Raw genomic sequence first — 19,798 nt, 5'->3', positions numbered from 1 at the left:
CTTGCTCTGGGAGTGCTGAGCCACCCTCATTCGTATCCTCCTGCAGCAGCTTCAATTGTCATTCCCATTCAGGGTGCATCTTGCTTCCTTCAATGCAGATCAACGATGAGCGTCTCTACCTGCCCCTGAAACTGGGCCAGGGCAAAGTGAATATCTTTGCCTTCGGCTTTCACATCGTGGTCGAGACCGACTTTGGGCTGAAGGTGGTGTACGACTGGAAGACCTTTCTTTCTGTCACCGTCCCACGCAGCTTCCAGAACCTGACCTACGGCCTCTGCGGCCGCTACAATGGCAACCCTGAAGATGACCTGGCAGCCATGGGTGGCACGCCAGCTGCCAGCGTCGCCGACTTTGTCCAGAGCTGGGCGAAGCGGGATGCATTCTGCCGCGTGGGCTGCGGTGACCGCTGCCCCGCCTGCGGGAAGGTGGAAGGCTTCTGGAAACCCCAGCAGCTCTGCAGCCTCATCCCGAGCCAAAGCGGTGTCTTCGCCAAATGCCATAGCAAGATCAGCCCCGGCTTCTTCTACAAGAACTGCCTCTTTGACACCTGCGTTGATGGGGGAGCCATGCAAACGGCCTGCAGCTGGCTGCAGAATTATGCCAGCACATGCCAAACGCAGGGGATCGCCATTACTGGCTGGAGGAACTTCACCTCGTGCTGTAAGTGCCACTCTGCCTCTGGGTCCTTCTTCTCTAGAGGTGCTTCCTGGGGTTGTCCATCATAGCTGTAGCACTTGCTGGAGGTCACTTTGTAGAGAGGTAGCAGAGCACCCCATGGAGCTCTAGCGGGTGCCTGCTACCTCCAGGCCATTGATCCAAACATGTCCCAGATCCCCCTGGTCAGTGCCTGGGGATGGCTCCAGGAGTCCTCTCCTTTCCTGCCAGATAAGGGGGCAGGTGACGGAGCGGCGAGCTACAGCAGTGCAGTAGGTGTGCATGTAGTCACTGCCGAGCACGCCAGACCGACCCGTCTGCAGACCAGGGAGAGGGAGGTTGACAGCCCGGCAGCCGGTCCCTCCTGCACTTTGCTGGGTGAGGGAGAGGTGTGGGATTGGGTCTAGGGCTCTATGTTCTCTTGGAGTTGTTACAAACTGCGTGCAGTATAGTGGGAGCAGGAATGGAAAGGGGGAAGCTTCCAGTTCACAAGTTATTGGCTGTCCCTCCATTGTTAAACAGGAATTATATTAGTTAGCTTCAAAGCCAGGAGTACGTGTTTGCTCTAATGATGCCGCATGCTCTCATCAATAAGATTACGTACGACACAGTGTTCAATTAGGCTCCCAAGGATGGGGGCTGCAAGCCTCTTTGGCAGCTGATCTATCTGGCAAATCAGATGGGAAGTAATTGTCTTTGCTAACAGGACTGAAAATTAAATTTATGTTGTTCTTCCTTCTAACGAGCAAATTCATGGCTCAGAAGGCATCACTCTCACAGGGCAGGGGCGGCAAGGCCACTGACCAGCACCCACATGCCGGGTCTGAAATGGTCCCCAGTGGGGCGTGGGGAGAAGCAGCCTGCTCAGGCACAGGCAGCGTTCCTCACGGGCTTCACACTCCGACAGCTCAGCAAAAACATGTCCCCTGAAAAGTGTCCCCACAATGAGAGCATGGAGGCTCCGTAAACTACCTGCAAGGCCCCAGGGCCAGCACGAGAATCCCTCCTGCAGGGAGACATTAATCTGGCGTCAGTGAGCAGACTTGTTTGTGGGAGAGCAGGGAGCACGGGAAAGAGCTCTTGAGAAACTGGTGCGCAGGAGCTCAGAGACAGCGGTGAGTAACAGAGAAGCATTGCTCAGCTTGGACTAGGCAGCTGGCAAGCAGCATAGGATGGAGGGACAAAGTCTGCCTTTTCCCTTCAGTTGCATGCCTGGTTGCTCTGGGTACCTCTCTGGGCAATGTGGTCTGTGTTAACCACCTTGGCAGGGGAGTTAGCTGCCCAGGGACAGCAGCGGTGGGGATTACGGCCCCAGGTGCAGCTGGCCGCCAGGTTGATTTTGTCCGGGGTGCTAATTTGTGTCCATTTTGTCCTCTGGTAACATCGCAGCCGTCAGCTGTCCCCCCAACAGCCACTACGAGAGCTGTGTGTCCCTGTGCCAGCCCCGATGTGCCGCCATCCGGCTGAAGAGTGACTGCAGCCACTACTGCGTGGAAGGATGCCAGTGTGACTCCGGCTACGTCCTCAACGGCAAGAGCTGCATCCTTCCCCACAACTGCGGCTGCTACTCTGATGGCAAATACTATGAGGTACGCCGCTCATGTCCTTCTCTCAAGGCTTTCTCTCACCCTCTTTCTGATATTTCTGAGCAGAGTCTCGTGCCCTGAGCAAGGACATCAGTCAGGCCGGGCCCGTACTGGTGTCACGCTGGGTCTGTTTGCCAGGATCGTAGCCTCAGGCAGAGAGACTGCTCCACAGGGCCTGGAGGCACAGGTCCTCTCCTTCATCAGCATTGTGCATGTCTGCCAGTCCCCAGCTGTGCTTGGGGATTGCTCTGAAGTCTGGTGGTTTTGCACCAAGCGAGAGTGAGCGGGGAACGAGAGGCAGAGCGGGCAGACGTACGTCTAGTGGAAGCGCAGAGAGGCGAAGCGGGCTCTGTAGCAAAGCCCTGGCGATGGTCTGTGGGATGTTTGCTGGTGTTTGCTGGGGCCAAGCTGTCCTGCAATGTCCCAAGTCCTCCTCTGAGCTGCAGAGCATATTACTGTCGCTCCTGCTGGAGGACTCCCTGTGTCGGGGCTGGGGTCCAGGTCTGATCTGACTACCAGATTGCACTCGCATCAGGTTGCTTACATGTCAGAAGCACCTCGCCCGCACCAGTCTTGTTTCCAGCCCAAGAGCTTCAGATGGCTGCTCTTTCAGAGCTCCGGTGTGAGGAAGGTCAGTGTAGAGCAAGGAAGCCTCCATCCGAGGCCCCGTGGGAATTGTATCTCCTAGAGGAGTGGAAAAGTGGAGTTGGTAAGACTCCACAAGGCGAGAGTCTGGTACCATGCTAGTGATGGAAACCATGGCTGTTGGCGAGGGTAGGGATGATGCAGCAGTAGCAGAGGGCTTTCGCAGCTCTAGGCGGTACCGGGGGTAGAGTGGAGAGAGATGTCCCCCCATGGTGTGCTGCATAGCAAGTCTTTCTGTCTGGCAAAATCGTCATGGGGTTGTTGGGCGAGGGTCACTCTGGTGTCAGGTAGGCATGGGAGGGAACTGGTGGAGAAGGGGAAGAAAGGGCGGGCACTAGGAAGACTGGATTTGATGAGTGCCAAAGTCCAGTACTGTATGACCACGTTGTTCTAGGTATTCCATGTGAGATGGGTTTACTATTTCACATGAAAAGCACTTATTTGTAGCTATTGGATGTTACTTGGGAGTTTGATTCAGCAGGGTGTTGTGCTGGTGGCACTGCTCATATTATAGCAGGTTGTATTTTGTGTCAGTGAAACTGTGCTCCATAAGGTGTCTTTGCCAAGCCCTGCAGCCATAAGGAGCCAGTATCGGGGTACTGTCATATGGGGACCCTAGTGGACAGGTTGGTGGCCAGCAGGGCACAAGAAAGAGGTCAAGGAGGTATTTAGCACGCTGTGTTTTGTCTGCGTGTACGAGAGGTGAGGGAGGTTGTGGTGGTAGTGGAAACATGCAGTTGCCTTGTGCCTATGGGTAGCCGAGATGTTGCAAGCTAAGTGTGAGCTGCCAGCATGTTCTTTGTGCTTTTTTCTCCGTCCTCGTTACCCGCTCTCACTTGCCGTGCAGCAGAGGGGTGTAAACCTTGGCCCAAGCATCCGCAGAGGGTAGGGCAGGGGTCCCCGGCCCTGCCAGCCAGCCATGGGTTCCTCTTTCAGCCCAAGCAGCTCTTCTGGAATGGAGACTGCACCCGCCGGTGCCGCTGCTTCCGGCGCAACCTCATCCAGTGCGACCCACGGCACTGCAAGTCGGACGAGGAGTGCGCCCTGCGCAATGGTGTCCGTGGCTGCTTCAGCACCAGGAGCTCCTTCTGCCTGGCGGCAGGTGGCGGCGTCTTCCGTACCTTCGATGGGGCCTTCCTCCGCTTCCCCGCCAACTGCGCCTTCGTCCTCTCCACCATCTGCCAGAAGCTGCCCGACTTCTCCTTCCAGCTCATCATCAATTTTGACAAGTGGTCCTCGCCCAACCTCACCATCATCTCCCCCGTGTACTTCTACATCAACGAGGAGCAGATCCTCATCAGTGACAGGAATACTGTCAAGGTAAGGTCTCGTCAGGGACATCTGCCTCCTCCAGAGCGGGGCTGCGGGCTGGGCGTTAGGGGACCAGTCCTGAGCAGAGGAGGATGGCACGTGGGACCGCACGACGGTCTCCGCAAGAGTCCTGGTAGGGTCCATTGGTGGCTTTGCGTCCCGGTCGAGGTAGCTGTATGGGTGAAGGACGCAGCTGTCATCCATTGGGCTTTGCGGGAGGATGCCAGCTGGGACAAAAGGGCTGGCAGGAGGCCAGGACGTCCACAGCCCGAGAGTTTGTAGTCGCGTACCTGTCCACCTTTGTGGTGCGAGCTAAGCCGTCCTTTTGAGCAGAGGGGTACAGAGGGTTGGCTGTCGCTGCGGTGTCGCTTGGTCTCTGAAGGGCACCATCTGTGCCCTTTCCTGCTGAGCGATGAGTCCCAAGCTAGAGCCTCTGCATGTGAGTAGGTCTCCCTTTGTGGCACAGCCTCATGCAGGCATTTAAGGGAGGTAGTGTGCTCAGAACGAGCGATCAGTCGGGCTGGAAGAAGGAGGAGGATGTGCTGGCCCCTGCCAAAGACAAGGTGGTGCATTTTCATCGCCGGGACAGTGAGAGGCAGTTGCGGAGCCATTTGCGGACAGCTCACGCTCGCATCCATAGGTGGAGGGGACGGGAGGGACGTCAGCCTCGTGTCCTCTCCTGTGCCAGGTGAACGGCAGCCATGTGAGCATCCCCTTTGTCACGGGGCTTTCCACAAAGATCTTCAGCCAGGAGGGCTTCCTGGTCATCGACTCCAGCCCCGACATCCAGATCCGCTACAATGGCTTCAACGTCATCAAAATCGCCATTGGGGAGCGGCTGCAGAACAAGGTGTGTGGCCTCTGTGGCAACTTCAATGGTGACCGGACAGATGACTATGCGACGCTGCGGGGGAAGCCGGCGGTCAGCAGTGTACTGCTGGCGCAGAGCTGGAAGACCAACGGCATGCAGAAGAGGTGAGCTGTCAGATGGCCCTTCCCTGCCGGGCGGGAGCGGGAGCGGGGCCGGCCATGATGGGAGCCCCCGCGACCTGTCCGGTGCCCACAGCTGCAACGAGCTGCAGTACTCGCAGTATGCCGCCTCCTGTGACAACGTGCAGATCCAGGAGCTGCAGAGCGACAGCTACTGCCTGAAGCTGACGGACATGAAAGGCTTCTTCCAGCCCTGCTACGGCCTCCTGGACCCCCTGCCCTTTTACGAGTCCTGCTTTCTGGATGGCTGCTACAACCACAAGAAGGTCCAGCTGTGTGGCTCGCTGGCTGCCTACGGCGAGGCCTGCCGTACTTTTGGCATCCTGGGCACTGAGTGGATCGAGAAGGAGAATTGCTGTAAGAGAGCCAGGGGCCATCCAGGTTGAGGGGAGCCACATCCCGCCGGGACCACAACCGGCAGGAGAGGGGGAGTGGGGCTGCTGGGGTGGGGGTGGCCCGTGGTGGTCAGAGGCACCTACCCTGCAGCCCAAGAGTGAAGATCGTGTTTGCGCTTTGTCTTGTGCTGTTTAGCAGGAGTGGTGGAAGATCCCTGCGTGGGTGCCGACTGCCCCAACCGCAGCTGTGAACTGGACAACGGTGGGGAGCTGTGCGGCTGCATCGAGCCCCCGCCCTACGGGAACAGTGAGTCCTCTGGTTCCGCCTGCAGGGTTGTCACAAAGCAGCACAGGCAGGCTTTAGGCTGTTGTACAGCCAGGGATTCGGGAAGGGAGATGCCAAGGGCCGGGACATTTGCAGAGGTGGGTTTTGCCACTGTGAGTGGTTCAGGATGGGAGCAGGTTTTCTGGAGAGCCCATTATGGGCATCTCTGGCTCGGGAGTCCTTTGAGCCGCAGGGATGTCGGACGGGCAGGGCATGCTGCAGGAGATGATCCTGTCCCGTTTGTGGCGGTGGGGAGGAGGGCCAGGTGGGCTGGCAGCCTGGACCTGTGGTGCCATTTGTGGTGTTCTGCAGCTGCCTCGTCTTCTCCTCCAGCCACCCATGACATAATTGATGCAGAGGTGACCTGCAAAGCTGCCCAAATGGAGGTGTCCATTTCAAAGTGCAAGCTGTTCCAGCTGGGCTTTGAGCGTGAGGGGGTGCGGGTCAATGACCGCCACTGCCCTGGCATTGAAGGGGAGGACTTCATCTCCTTCCAGATCAACAACACCAAAGGCAACTGTGGCAATGTGGTGCAGGTGAGCTATGGTACGGGGCACAGGGGGCTGGGAGCAGAAGCCAGGCTGTTCATCTTGGGTGTCTTCTCATTCGTGCAACTTGAGGGCAGAGGAGGGGGAAACACATGTGGGAGGTGGCTTGATGGGGCGAAAGGGACCTGAGAGTCGACCGGCACCTGGGATGCACATGTAGCTCTGACCACCCATCAGGGCAGCTTGTGCTCAGGCAGTAGGTCGCAGGTGTGCTTTGTAGCACGTGGGGTCACCATTGCCTCACTGACTGGTGTCCTGGACCAGAGGATGCAGGAGAGGGCAGAGGAGTAGTTGGGAGGCTGAGGAGAGCCGTCCATGTCTTCTGAGCTGTTACATATGTGAGGAACTTGTTGGCGTGGGGGGCATCGAGGCGGTGTGTCTTCACACCAGCCGGGCAGTCCTCCTCTGCAGCGGCCTGGCTTGACACCGGGGGCGGGGTGGGGGCATGCCTGGTGCTTTCATGCGGTAGGGGTTAAGGAAAACAGAGGCAGGTCTTGTAGACTGAGGATGCTGCCCAGCGGTTCCTAGCCCTGCTGAACCGTACCCTTTCTGGCCAAGGGTGGTGGAGAGGCTGCAGGGCCCTCATTGTTGTGTGGCTCGTTTAGGGGCTGACATGTTCATTAGGAGCAGGGGAACGGAGACAACCGGTCTCCAGTGATGCCCTGCGTTCCTTCTGCAGTCAAACAGCACACACATAGTGTACAAGAACACGGTGTGGATCGAGAGCGCGAACAACACAGGCAACATCATCACCCGGGACCGGACCATCAATGTGGAGTTTTCCTGTGCCTACGAGCTGGACATCAAGATCTCCCTGGATTCGGTCGTGCGGCCAATGCTCAGGTAGGAGCTGGGGCGAGCTGCACAGCCTCTCCCATCACATGGGCACAGGAGCGGGCAGGCAGGCGGAGGGTGAAGCGGCGAGGGTCCGAAGCAAGATGCCGAGTGGAGGGTTCGTAGCCTTTCGCCCATCCGAGCCAGTATTTGTTTGTCATCATTAGTGTGATTAACCTGACGGTGCCAACGCAAGAAGGGAGCTTCACGACCAAGATGGCCCTGTACAAGAATTCATCCTACAAGCACCCCTACCGACAGGGTGAGGTGGTGCTCACCACCCGGGACGTGCTCTATGTGGGGGTCTTTGTCGTCGGGGCCGATTCCAACCACTTGATCCTGATGCTGAATAAGTGCTATGCTACCCCCTCACGGGACAGCAACGACAAGCTGCGCTATTTCATCATCGAGGGAGGGTAAGCGACCGTGGGCCAGGTGGCCCAGCACGCCCTGTTTTTTGTCACATCTGTCAGGCTGGGCGCTCGAAGGGGCGGCGGTGTCAGTTGGAGCAAGGGACCTTTCTGTCAGCGAGATGGTTGACTAAGATCTGGAAAAGGTGGGGCACAGGGCAACTTGCGTTGTTAGTGCAGGATTTAGTTTGCTTAGTGCAGAGGTAGCCAGAGGCCCCCCATGCGACAGAGTCCTGGCTGTGGAGAGAAGTGGCCTTCCTCATGTCGCCGAGGCCACGGGAGTCGGGGCTTCTGTAGGAGATGGGGGGACATGGATCATGGAGGAGATGTCTTGGGAAGCGGGAGTATGATGAAGTTGGAAGTGCCACAGAGAGGTCATGCTACAGAGGCAGGGCGCAACGCCCTCATCCATCCCCATCAGATCTAAGCACACTGCCACAGGACCCAGGGCAAGGGGCCTTATGGGGACAGGGCAAGCAGCGTCCCTCGAGGGAGGGTCTCGGTCATGGGAGGGCCGGGGCGAGCATCAGTGCTTTGCATAGGTGCCAAAACATGAAGGACAACACCATCGGCATAGAGGAGAATGGGGTGTCATTGACGTGTCGCTTCCACGTCACCGTCTTCAAGTTCATCGGGGATTATGATGAAGTTCACCTCCACTGTGCTGTCTCCCTCTGTGATTCAGAGAAATACTCCTGCAAAATAGTAAGTGGGACAAGTGCTGAGGGATGTGTCGCTCGCTTTGCATGGCTCCAGAGGAACGCAGCAAGCCCGGTTGACCCGGTGTCAGAGAGGTGGCTGGAGACATAGCCCCGGGGGCGAGGGCGGGAGGGTCGTGTGTCCCTCTGGGTGCCAGGAGGAGAGACCTGCCATGGGCAGGTCGCCTTGGGACCCGTGCTCTGTGAGGCTGATCGCAGGGTCCCTTCGGGAGCTGGGCCGGCTGGAGGGACGTGGAGGGGGCCCAGGCAGGGGCCGAGAGTAATGGAGGCAGCATTTATCCCTGCGTAGAACTGCCCTCAGCACACGAGGAAGGCCAGCGTGTTTGCCGAGGAGCCCAAGGAGCAGATCATCTCGGTGGGCCCTATTAGAAGGAAGCGTAAGTGTGTGTGTGACCCCAAGGAAGGCTGGGGGGGGTTTGTCGACCATCCGGGTTGAGCCCAGTGGCGTGCTGCAGGGCAGTGCCTGGGCACGGCAGGACCCCGGGGCGAGGGAGCGTGCGTGCACGTGTCCTGTGGGGAGAGGCTGTTCCTTTGAGCAGGAATTGGGACAAGTGCAAGAGAGCCCTTGGGGTTTTTGCTGCTGGGAGATGAGGGTGGAGGGCATGCGTGTGCGGGTCGGATGGGTGCAGGTGTGGGCCACGTTGAGGGTCCACCTTGCTTGGGGATATATGTTCCTAGGGGTCCGTGGGTGGTTGCACAGGAGCCGGCATGATGGCAGGGTGGGCAGCGGAAGCCCAGGGTGTTGTGGGGTGCTCTGTTTCTGGCCCTGTGCTGTGGCTGCTCCTCTTTGTCTTCCCCAAAGGCCCTTGGAGGTTTGTGAGCATCAGACTAGGTGCTGCTTTGGGATCACGGGGGACGATGGGAGCCTAGCTGGGTCCTAGCGTCACCCCAACGACACGTGTGACATGAGGGTGTGCCTGGCAGGTGGCCGGCGTGCTCTTGTGGGCCCCCTTGTTGTAGCAGGGAGTGTGGGTCTTAGGCAGCCAAGGACTGGGGGCTTGGGGTCTGGGCACATCGCTCAGGTGTCCTTTGTTCTTTATGCCCAGGATCAGACTGGTGTGAGGACAACGGAGGCTGCGAGCAGATCTGCACGAGCCGGGCGGACGGACCCCTGTGCAGCTGTGTGACGGGGACGCTGCAAGGGGATGGCAAGAGCTGCAGGGGCAAGTACCGGGGGCAACACAGGAGGAGTCAGGGCAAGCATAGTGGGGTGCTTCTGTGCCCGAGCTGAGGGGCCATAGGGGCAAGTGGTGTGGGGAGGGTGGCTGGATCATGTGGCACGTTGCAGCTGGGAGGGAGGTGGAAGGCAGGGAGCTGGATGCACACCATCCCCAGGGGACAGAGGTGCTTGGCAGTGCGGCGCCTGAGGGCTGTGAGGCCAACGATGGTGGACTTTGAAGAGCCGGCAGGCGGTCAGTTGCAAGAGCGGTGATGGTGTATAGCATGGTGCAGGGCAGTGGCAGGGTAGAGTAGAAGCCATGGGTAGAGTCTGGAGGCCAGCAAGGGGCTTGTGGGAGGGCAGGGGCCCAGTCATGAGATGGGGCATCCAGGAGGGTGCGGGGCCGGTGCAGTCTGTGGGGCACCTGGGGTGTCGGGGGGAAAGGAGGTGCCTGTTGTGCGTGTGCCAGGGCCCCAGCTCACGTTGGTCTTGTTGTTGCGTTGGCAGCCTCCAGCTCTTCAGGGGAGCACCGTGCCCGAGTGACCCTTCTGGTGGCAGCCCAGCTGTGGCTATGGCTATGGCTGTGGCTGTGCGCAGCTCTGCGGGACCTGACCTCGTAGGTGCGGCTCCGTCGCCCAGCCAAGTACTGTTCTCACGTCAGCCTGAGTCTTTGTAGGGTAGGAGACAGCACCCCCACAGCGGCCAAGCTGCCTCCGACCCATCCTGCTGCATGGAGGCAAGAGAGGTACTTGATCTGGAGAGAGATCAGATGTGGACCGTGAAGGTGTTGTGTGGCAGGCGCGGCTGGATATTTGCCGGCATCGATGTGGGACTTGGGGGTTTTTTGCAGTTTTCTGGCATCGATGCGGGACTTGGGGTTTTTTTGCAGCTTTCCATCATTGTTGTGGGACTTGAGGGGGGTTTTTTACAGCTTTTTCCCAGGCTTTCCCTCATAGAACACACTGTAGGCGGCCCGTACCCCTGTTGGTAGCGCGGGATGGGACGGAGCACACGCCGTCCCCTCGCATGGACAGCTGTGAGTCTCCACAGTCCTCAGGAGCTGCCATCAGTGTCTTGCGAGCACACGGACTTGGCCAGAGGTAGGTGTTGCAGCACAGGTCACGGGCCGGAGGAGCGCGACATCATCGTTGGATGTCGTGACACCTTGGGAGTGTGTCGCCCTCTGGCTCTCCAGAGCAGAGGTCTCGTTGAGGTGTGCGGTGGAGGGCCGAGCTCATCCTCGGGGGTCTGGGAAGCCTCTTAGTGCGCTGTGGTGGTGACAAGCCAGTCCCAATGTCTGGAAAGGGGTACTTTCTGATGAGCAGGAGTGAGAGCCAGAGAAATGAGGGACGGAACTCCCTCCCTTGTTTGCGTGATGTGCCGTGGCAGAGTTTTTTGAGGGCAAGAGCAGGGTTGGGGTCCGTGGGCACGGGGTGGCGTCGGGACACCCGGCGGGAGAGTTGAGAGTGGCCTGGGGGTGCCGGTGGGTGTGGGGGAGACTGTCTGTGTTGGTGTCTTGTCTTGTGTTTGTACTCTGTGAAATGGCTGTGTGGGAATAAAAAGCGTCGTAATCCTTCGTAAGTGGTGGCGTCCTGCGTGATGGCAGCAAGGATGGGGAGAGGCAGCCGGGGCCGGAGAGGGTCCCTGGGAGGGGTGAGAAGCGTGGGTTTCAGGGTGCTGGGCAGGGGCCACATACGGGTCATGCCAGAGCCAAGGGCCCAGGTCGGAGCTGGAGGAAGGAGGTGGTGTGCCTGTACTTTATTAGATGGATCGGATGAGCTGGAATTGGGGCAGGGGGATGGAGGGAGTAGTAAGCTGTTGTGGGGAGGGAAGGGGGCACCTGAGTTCTCTGCCAGGGTCCCAGGGAGAGCTGAGGAGCCCAGTGGCTGGAGGTGGGCAGCGGTCAAGCGAGTCACCTGTGAACCTGGTGGGTGATGGTCTGTGTGCCCATCCTCCTGGCTGGTGGCCGTTGTGGAGTATGGGAGGAGGTTGCCATTGCAGGGGAGACAAGCAGAAGCAGGGGCGGTTGGTGTGAGGAGCCAAAGTCTTTGGTGTCTGGGCGTGGGTGAGTGGTGCCGACATGGGTCTGGCAGGTTTGTGGCAGTCTTGTCACGGTGCTGTCTTGGCGTTCCTGGCGCTGGTGCGCTCTTTGGAGCGAGGGGCCGTTTGCAGCTGGGGGGAAGCCTGGCAGGGAGGGGCCTCTTGGGGGGAGCGGGAGCAGTCGCGAGGCACAGCTCGATATAGAGGAGGGGGTCCAGCATGGGAGCCTGTCTGGCAAGGGCCCTTTCTGCTGGGGCGGGCAGGGGGATGGAGGGTGAGGCTGACGAGGAGCATCGGATGAACCAGGAGCATTGGTCAGCTCCCAGAGCTATGATATCATTGCTATTAGTGAGACTTGGTGGCAGGAGTCCCACAATTGGAGCTCTGGGATGGAAGGCTACAGGCTGTTCAGGAGGGATAGGCAGGGCAGGCGAGGCAGAGGTGTCGCACTCTATGGAAGGGAGAGATTTGATTGTACAGCCCTTATGGGTAGTGACACTGTGGTTGAGAGCTTCTGGGTGAGGATTAGAGGGATGGAAAACAAAGGAGATGTTGTTGTGGGTGTCTATGACCGAATGCCCAGCTGGGATGTAAGCACTGATGAGTTCTTCTAATAGGCAATTAGGAGAAACGTCTGGATCGGCAGCCCTTGTCCTTATGGGAGATTTCAACTTCCCAGACATCAACTGGGAATATCATACTGCTGTCATGAGCAGGTCTTGGAAATTCCTGAAGTTTGTAGGTGACAGCTTGTTGTCACAGGTACTCAGCGAGCCAACTAGGCAAGATGTCCTCACAGGCTTGCTATTTGTGAACAGAGAAGGACTCGTGGGGGATGTGATGGTAGGTGGCTGTCTTGGCTACAGCGATGATGAAATGGTTGAGTTTAAAATTTTCAGTGTAATGAGAAAAAAGGACAGCAGAGTTGCTCCCCTGGACTTCAGGAGAGCAAACTTCAAGGTCTTTGGGGAGTCAGTTAGCAGAGTCCCCTGGGAATCTGCTTTTGCGGGCTTAGCGGTCCATGAATGCTGGTCAGTCTTTAAAAGCCACCTTTGAGAAGCACAGGAGCAGGCAATTCCCCTGTGTCACAAGTCAAGCAAGTGGGGCAGAACCCCTGCTGGGCTGAATGGGGAACTCTTCGCGGAGCTTCAGAGGAAAAAGAAATCGTACGATCTCTGGAAGCGAGGTCTCCTGTGGGGAGATGACAGAGCTGTGGTTCATATAGACAGGGAGCAGACCTCAAAGGCCAAAGCTCAGTTAGATTTGAAACTGGCCAGTGTTGTTTCAGATAAGAAGAAGGGCTTTGTTAAGTATGTTAATAGCAAGAGGAGGTCTCACGAAAAGGTTGGAGTGATACTTGTTCAGGATGGTCATTGGACGAACAGAGATGAAGAAAACACAGAGGTGTTCGATGCATTTTTTGCCTCAGTCTTTAAAAAAGCTGACAGGCCTTGGGCCACCCGGTCCCCCGAGTCAGAGAACTGCCAGTGCAGGAACAGTGTCTTTCCTTTTGTGGACCCCGAACTCGTAAGGGACCATCTGCACCGGCTGAACATTCATTCCGCAGCACCAAAGGAGCTAGTGGACATTATAGCAGGACCCCTCTTGATCATCTCCTGAAGGTCTTGGAAGTCTGGGAAGGTCCTCACCAACCGGAAGCTAGGCGACATTATCCCTATCTACAAAAAGGGCTTGAGGGAAGACCCAGGGAACTAGAGACCTGTTAGTCTAACCTCAGTTCCTGGAAAAATAACGGCAATGATTATACTGGGTTCTATTGAAAGGCATTTAAAGAGTAATGCAATCATCAGGCTCTGTCAGTGTGGGTTCACAAAGAGAAAGTCCTGTTTAACTAATTGGATCTCCTTGTACAATAAGGACATCCACCTAGAGGAGGAAGGGAAGGCAGCCAACATAGTTTTTCTGGATTTTGGTAAGGTTTTGATGCTGTCCCTCACAGCATCCTTCAGGACAAGTTGTCAGACTGTGGAATGAGCAGGGTCACGGCATGCCGGGCGAAGAACCAGCTGAAGGGCAGAGCTCGAAGGATTGTAGCAAAGGGGGCTACATCTGGCTGGCGACCGGTCACCAGTGGCGTTCCTCAGGTTTCTATTCTAGGGTCGGTTCTGTTCAATATATTTATCAACGATCTTGACATAGGAGTTGAATGCATCATTAGTGAGTTTGCTGAAGATACCAAACTGGGAGGTAGATGACTCTCTTGAAGGATAAGAGGCTTTGCAGAGGTATCTAGATAGATTGGAGCATAGGGCAGCAATTCATGTGATGAAACTGAATGAGTCCAGATGCTGGATTCTGCACCTGGGATGGAGTAATGCTGGGCACAAGTCCAAATAGGGAGAGGAGTGGTCCAAGAGAGGCCCTGCAGAAAGGGATCCAGGGGGTGCCACTTGACAGCGGGCTCAGTAGGAGTTAGCAGCATGCCCCAGAAGCTGAGAGGGTGAACCACATCCTGGGGTGCATTGAACACAGCATCACCAGCCAGTCAAAAGAGGTGATCGTCCTGCCGTACTCGGTGTCGGTGCGCCCTTGCCTTGAGTACCATGTGCAATTCTGGGTGCTAGAAATTGAAAAGGATGTGAAGGTGCTGGAAGGAGTCCAGAGGAGGGCCAAAGAGCTGGTGAAAGGGCCAGAAGGCATGTCCTGCGAGGAGCAGCTAAGGACTTTGGGTTTGTCTAGTTTGGAGAAAAGAAGACTGAGGGGTAACCTCATTGTTCTCTGCCGTTTCCTGAGGAGGGGACATGGAGAGGGAGGTGCTGATCTCTTTCACTCGGTATCTTGTGATAGGACCCGCGGGAATGGTTCAAAGCTGTGCCAGGGGAGGTTCAGGCTGGACACGAGGAAGCATTTCTTTACTGAGAGGGTGGTCAAACACTGGAACAGGCTTCCTTGATGCCTGTACCTGTCAGTGTTTAAGAGGCATTTGGACAATGCCATTAAGAACATTCTTTAACCTTTGGTCAGCTCTGATTTGGTCAGACAGTTGGACTAGATGACTGTCGTAGCTCCTTTCCAAGTGAAATTGTCTAGTTCTATTCTACTCTGCTCTAGTCTACTTTCTGGGAGAGGGTGTGGGAGCTTGCACAGTGTCTTCCCCTGTCTCCCTCTCTCTCCCCCTTTATGTGCTTCCCCCCCACCCCTGTCTATTGCTCTTTCATCTCTCTCTTGAGGTCTATTCTTGTTTTGCCATTCTTTGCTTTTGGCGACTCTCTCTCCCTTAATCTGTCTCCCTCCCCTGTTCTCTGTGTCTCTCTGGTATTCTCTGTCTCTTAATCTGTGTGTCTCTGTTTCTCTTTCTGTCCTGGTTTGTCTGCCTGCCTTTCTGCCTGCCTTCTCTTCTTTGTTCATGCTCTTTCACTGTTTGTAAGGTGCGCTCTCTCTCTCTCTCTCTCATATTTGGTGTTTTTACTTCAGTCCCTGTCCCTGTTGCTGTCTGTCTGACTACCTGTCTTTCTCTTATCCCATGCTCTCTGGCTGCCTGCCTTTCTTGTCTCTGTCTCTCTGTATGTGTCTGTAGTGCTCTCCCTCTTGCCCTTGCTCTCTCCTTGGCTTTATGTTATGTATCTCTAGTTTTGTCTCTGTCTGTCTCTCAGCCTGTGTTATATTTCTCTTAATGTCTTTCTCCCATTTTCTTTTGAACTTTTAACTCTTACTTGATCTACTATGTGCTCTATTGTTCTCTGTAGGTGCTTTGCTTTCTCGGTGTCTCTGTGTCCCTGTCTCCCACTGCTGTCTCTCTCTATTGGCTTTTTTCCTGTTTCTTCCCATTCCCTCTTCCCCGCCCCAGCTTTTTAGCCTTTGCCCTTGGTCTGTTATTTGGGGGCTTTTGGTTTTTTTTGTTTGGATGCTCTTTTTCTTGGTCTCTTGTTCTCTCACTGTCTCTGTCCTGGTGCTAACTAATGGAGTCAGTTGCTGATGCTGGTGAGGAGCATCTGTCTGTCTTCACTGGAGGTAGCTTACTCTACTGGTGGTGGTGAGGGCTCCCTTGCTCTCTGGCTAGCTCCCTCCCTCCCTCTGTGTGTCCATGTCTCTCTGCCCTATGCCTCTCTCGCTTTCTATCTCTTTCTGCCTTGCTCTCCCCTGTCTGTCTCCCTGTCTCTGTGTTTCTCCCTCTCCCTGCTCTCTTCGTGTGTGTCTGTCTCTCTCCCTGCAATGGCTCTTGGTCTCGGTCTCTTGCCCCAGCTGCTAATAAGCCTCTGTGTCCCTGGGCCTGTCTGTTTCTGCCTCGCCCCCTGCTCTCTCTGTCCCCCCCCCCCCCTTTCCCACTGTCTCTCTGAGTGTCTCTGCCCTGTGTAGCTCTTTTCCCTTGGCCCTCTCTGTCATGTCTGTCCCCCTCTGCACTCTCTGTGTTATCTCTCCTCTGTTGGGTTTCTTCTCTGTTGTCTCCCCTGTTTTCTTTTCTGTCTCTTTTTATCTGTATCTTCCCTCTGTTGTCTGCTCTCAACCCACCGCCACCTCCCGTGTCCTTCTTCTGTATCTATTCTCTGTCTCTGTCTTGACCCTTGCTCCCTTCCTTCATGTAGCGGGTGTCTCCCTCTTGGTCTTGTGTCCCTCTGTGTGTCTACTTCTGCTACCCCTGGTCTCTCCCTCTGTGTCTTTTATTGTTCTTTTATCTGTTCTTGCTCTCAGTTCTTCCCATCCTGCTGCCTCCCCCCCTTCCCCCCCCCCCCCCCCCCCCGCCTCTGACTTGCTTCTATTTGGCTTCCTGTGTGTGTCTCCACTTGTTGAATCACTGGTGTTTTTTTTCCTGGGTGCTGCATTTCTCTGTGTCTCTTTGCTGCTCTTACATCTCTCTGCCTTCTCTATAGGCCTGTTTTTGTCCTCTGTTGGTGTGCCGCTATCCCTCCCTTCCTGCCAGTCTTCTCTCTCTCTCCCCCGCTGTGGTCTGTTTGTTCTCAGCCTCTCTGCTCCATCTCTCTATGCCTTTTGTCTTGCTCGCTCCCAGCCTACCTGCCTTCTCTCTGTTACCTCTTGACCATTGCTCTTTGCTCAGCTGCTCTGTCCCTCTTTGCTGTCCATTTGCTCTCTGCTCTGCCCTCGTGGCTCTACTTTCTCTTTGTGCCTCTGCCCCCTCCCAGTAGCATCTCTCTTTCTTTCTTTGTGTCTCCTGGCTCTCTCTTCAGTCAGTCTTTGACTCCCTGCTGTCCCCAGCTGTGTCTGTCTGTCTTGGTGCTAATGCAGGAGCACTGTGGCCAAAGGATGGAGAGGGTTGTGTGCCTTTAAGGGAGGTAGCTGAATGTGCTGCCAGTGAGGAGGGGCTGTCTGGTGGTGAAGATGACTATGCGTGTCTCTGGTCTTCAGAGGGTTTTACTGACTGTCCCAACAGTGATGGTGAAGCCTGCCTCTCTGCAGTGGAGGCAACAAGTCATTCTGGTGGAGATAATGATGGAGGAGAGCGTTCATCTGTCACTAATGAAGGGAGCCAAGTGGCCCAAGGGTGCAGCTCAGAGGTGGGGAACTAACTTTGTTGGCCATGTTCACCAGGACCATCTGAGTGGCTTACTTGGTATGTAGGTGGTGATGACTGCCTGGCTCTTGTTGTAGGCTGGAGGGAGCTAGCTCACTCACTAACAGAATGTGTTGATGATGCTCTTGGTGACTGGGTGCCTTGGCAGGGGGGAAAGCTCGTTGAGCAGGGCCCGGTGGTGATGAGTGCCTGTCTGTTGGTCTTTGTCAGTGGGTGCTCAGCGTGAACATGGTAATGAGGAGGAGTGCGTGGCTCAACTGGTGCTGCCAGCGGGACAGGAGGACGCCTGCAAAGACTTCATGGATTGCTGGGAGGGGAGCAGGGCAGGCAGTCCTGATGGCGGCGGGAGCTGTACCAGGTGCTGGAGCCAGTCCACTGCTCTTAACCACGGTGCAGCAGCTCAAGGCTAAGTCCGTCCTTCCTCAGGGACGAGGAGGCCCGGCCTTTGCCCACCTGGCCCGGGGAAGGAGCAGGGAGGCCTCCCAGCCTCCTCTGCCCATGGCCTGGCCAGCAGCACTGCTCTGACCTTGGGGCGGCTGCTGCTGGAGCCGGACAGTGTGGCGGGGCCCCCGCTTGGGGCCCTGTGAACCTCGTTGGCCCCAGCCTAGGGCCTGCAAGGAAATCTCCCCCCACTCCCCCCACCAAGAGCAAAGGTCCCAGGGACCATCCACGGCACAGAAGTCTCCACGTGGCCAGACACGGCACGCCCATAACCGCAAGCCTTTGCCTCCTTCTCCTGTTCCTCCCTTAATACTGGAACCCACCATGCAGTCCAACACAGGGCCACCTCGTGACATTCTTGACGTCATACATACATAAAACATACTCCCTACAACAACAGCAGCAGCCCTCAGCCAAGGCACCCACATCACTGCCTACTTCTGCCCCCGTTTCTCCCCTACCCTTTCCTTTGATCCCCCTTCCAGTGTGCTATTTTTCACTAGACTAGAACTACTTTTCTCCGGACTAGCTCATCTAGGGCCACATTTCAGATGTGGGCTGGAAACAGTAGACCCAGCTAGGCTTTGCTAGCTTGCGTGCCTTCTGCTGTATGACTCGCTAAGAAACTGTCTTCATCTCAGCCCACCAGTTTCCTCACTTACTTTTACCTTTCTGATTCTCTTCCCTATCCTACTGGGGTACAGCAAGCAAGCGAGCAGCTGCACCACCGGCTAGGTTCACGCTGCAGCATCTGGCCCACCACTTTCTTTTCCTTCTCTGCTACAGCCCCTCAAACCCACTGACCCATCTATGCAGCAGCCTGCCCTAACTACAATACCCCTCACCTCTCAGGCACAGCCCAGGCCATGCCCCACACTCATTCCCCCCCCCCCCCCGCCAAATGACTACCTGTCCACCCATGCCCATTACTTCCTCCACACCCCACACAAGCTCCCACGCTCCACACCGCCACCCCTCAGACCTGACTGTGGCAGTCCCGACAGCAACTGGGAAAGCCCTCCACACAGCAGAGCCCCGAGACACCCCTACCTCCTGCCACACTTCCTCCCATATCCACCCTTGGCAGGGCCACCGCCAACCGCACCATCCGGCACCAGATTCAAGTCACCAGCCCTGCCTCCATCCACACCGGCCTGGGCCACACCAAGAGCTCGTCTTTCCACACACCATCTCATAGACACATTCCCTCAACCTCACAAAGCACCGAGAGACTGGCAAGCAAACCCTTATTTCCTGGCCAACACTCCCACCAAGCCGGAGAGGAGCACGCCTCCCAGACACCACCAACCAACCCCTGGTGACAGATGTGCTCCTCCTGTTGGCACAGAACTTGGGTCTGGCACCCATGCTCAGCAAGTAGGCTCAAGCAATTTCATTCCCATTGCCCAAAGCTGACGGTGAAAACCTCGCACCTAACTTGGCAACCCTTAGGCTAGAGGCTAGGCTGACAATAAGCAGCCACAACAGCATGAACACAGCAGAAAATAGGTCTACAGCTCAACCACCTTTTACACTATAAATATCTGCAGGCATCAGGGTCCATCACACTCTCCCTCCACAGCAGCAAGCTTCCCTCAAGTAGGGATGCCTCCCAAGGTTACCCATCAATGATGAGACATCCCTTACCCAACACCACACACACACAAAGGTTGGTAGGTGACCTTTTTTGGCACACATGTACCATTTAATACACCTATCCTCACCTTAATGCAATAATCTCTGCATGCTCCCAATGGATCAGGCAACCGTCTGCCACGATTATCCCATACTGACATGAGGTGTAGCAATTACTAGTAGGCTCTTGACAGCCGATCCACCTGTAGCCACTTACTGACTGACATACGTATTAAATATTTGACATACCTCCCTTTACTGATCCCAACACAATAAACTAGCTACTACATCATAGCTGTGCAAGTGATCTCTAGCTCTTCTCCTGCAAGACCCCACCAACCATGCCCAGTCCCTCCCCAGTCATGCCAGCATGCCACACCCTCCATACATCCAACACCTGCAGCACCTCTCACCAGCAAACTCTAAAAGCAAACAGTGACCAGCACAGCAGGTACACCACCACCCAGCCCCACTCCACACAGCAAAACAACATGGTCTGGCTGGCCATACCTCAGTCCTACATTCACCACCCCCCACCTTGCTCAGGGCCCTTGCAGATCAACTGCTCCATCCTCCCCCGCTACCAGCAAGGGCCTCTTTATCTACGTCTCATTCCTCACCATCCCCAGGGACACGGCCTCCTCACCCACCCCGGGCAACATGTTCCCCTGTCTGTCT

General features: G+C 56.2%; 1 protein-coding gene across 3 annotated transcripts in view; it reads left to right on the top strand.

Moving 5' to 3' along the window:
• The window catches only part of TECTA (tectorin alpha), a 30,799-nt gene extending 19,533 nt beyond the window's left edge, over nt 1-11,266 (top strand). Inside the window, exons 12-24 of one of the 3 annotated variants that reach the window (XM_049800225.1) lie at nt 99-660; nt 2,044-2,243; nt 3,822-4,205; nt 4,885-5,171; nt 5,263-5,543; nt 5,718-5,828; nt 6,180-6,382; nt 7,074-7,237; nt 7,396-7,644; nt 8,181-8,343; nt 8,647-8,734; nt 9,404-9,520; nt 10,024-11,266. In XM_049800225.1, coding sequence (XP_049656182.1) covers nt 99-660; nt 2,044-2,243; nt 3,822-4,205; nt 4,885-5,171; nt 5,263-5,543; nt 5,718-5,828; nt 6,180-6,382; nt 7,074-7,237; nt 7,396-7,644; nt 8,181-8,343; nt 8,647-8,734; nt 9,404-9,520; nt 10,024-10,136 — 2,922 coding nt within the window. In that variant the 3' untranslated portion in view covers nt 10,137-11,266. Of the gene's footprint in view, nt 1-98; nt 661-2,043; nt 2,244-3,821; nt 4,206-4,884; nt 5,172-5,262; nt 5,544-5,717; nt 5,829-6,179; nt 6,383-7,073; nt 7,238-7,395; nt 7,645-8,180; nt 8,344-8,646; nt 8,735-9,403; nt 9,521-10,023 lie in introns of those variants that run through there. The other 2 variants (XM_049800226.1, XM_049800227.1) reach the window with 2 other exon arrangements.
• Nucleotides 11,267-19,798: the final 8,532 nt, after the last annotated feature.

This window comes from Accipiter gentilis, chromosome 5 (genome assembly GCF_929443795.1).
Source record: "Accipiter gentilis chromosome 5, bAccGen1.1, whole genome shotgun sequence".
Taxonomy (NCBI): domain Eukaryota; kingdom Metazoa; phylum Chordata; class Aves; order Accipitriformes; family Accipitridae; genus Astur; species Astur gentilis.
This window is presented reverse-complemented; position numbering and strand designations above follow the sequence as displayed.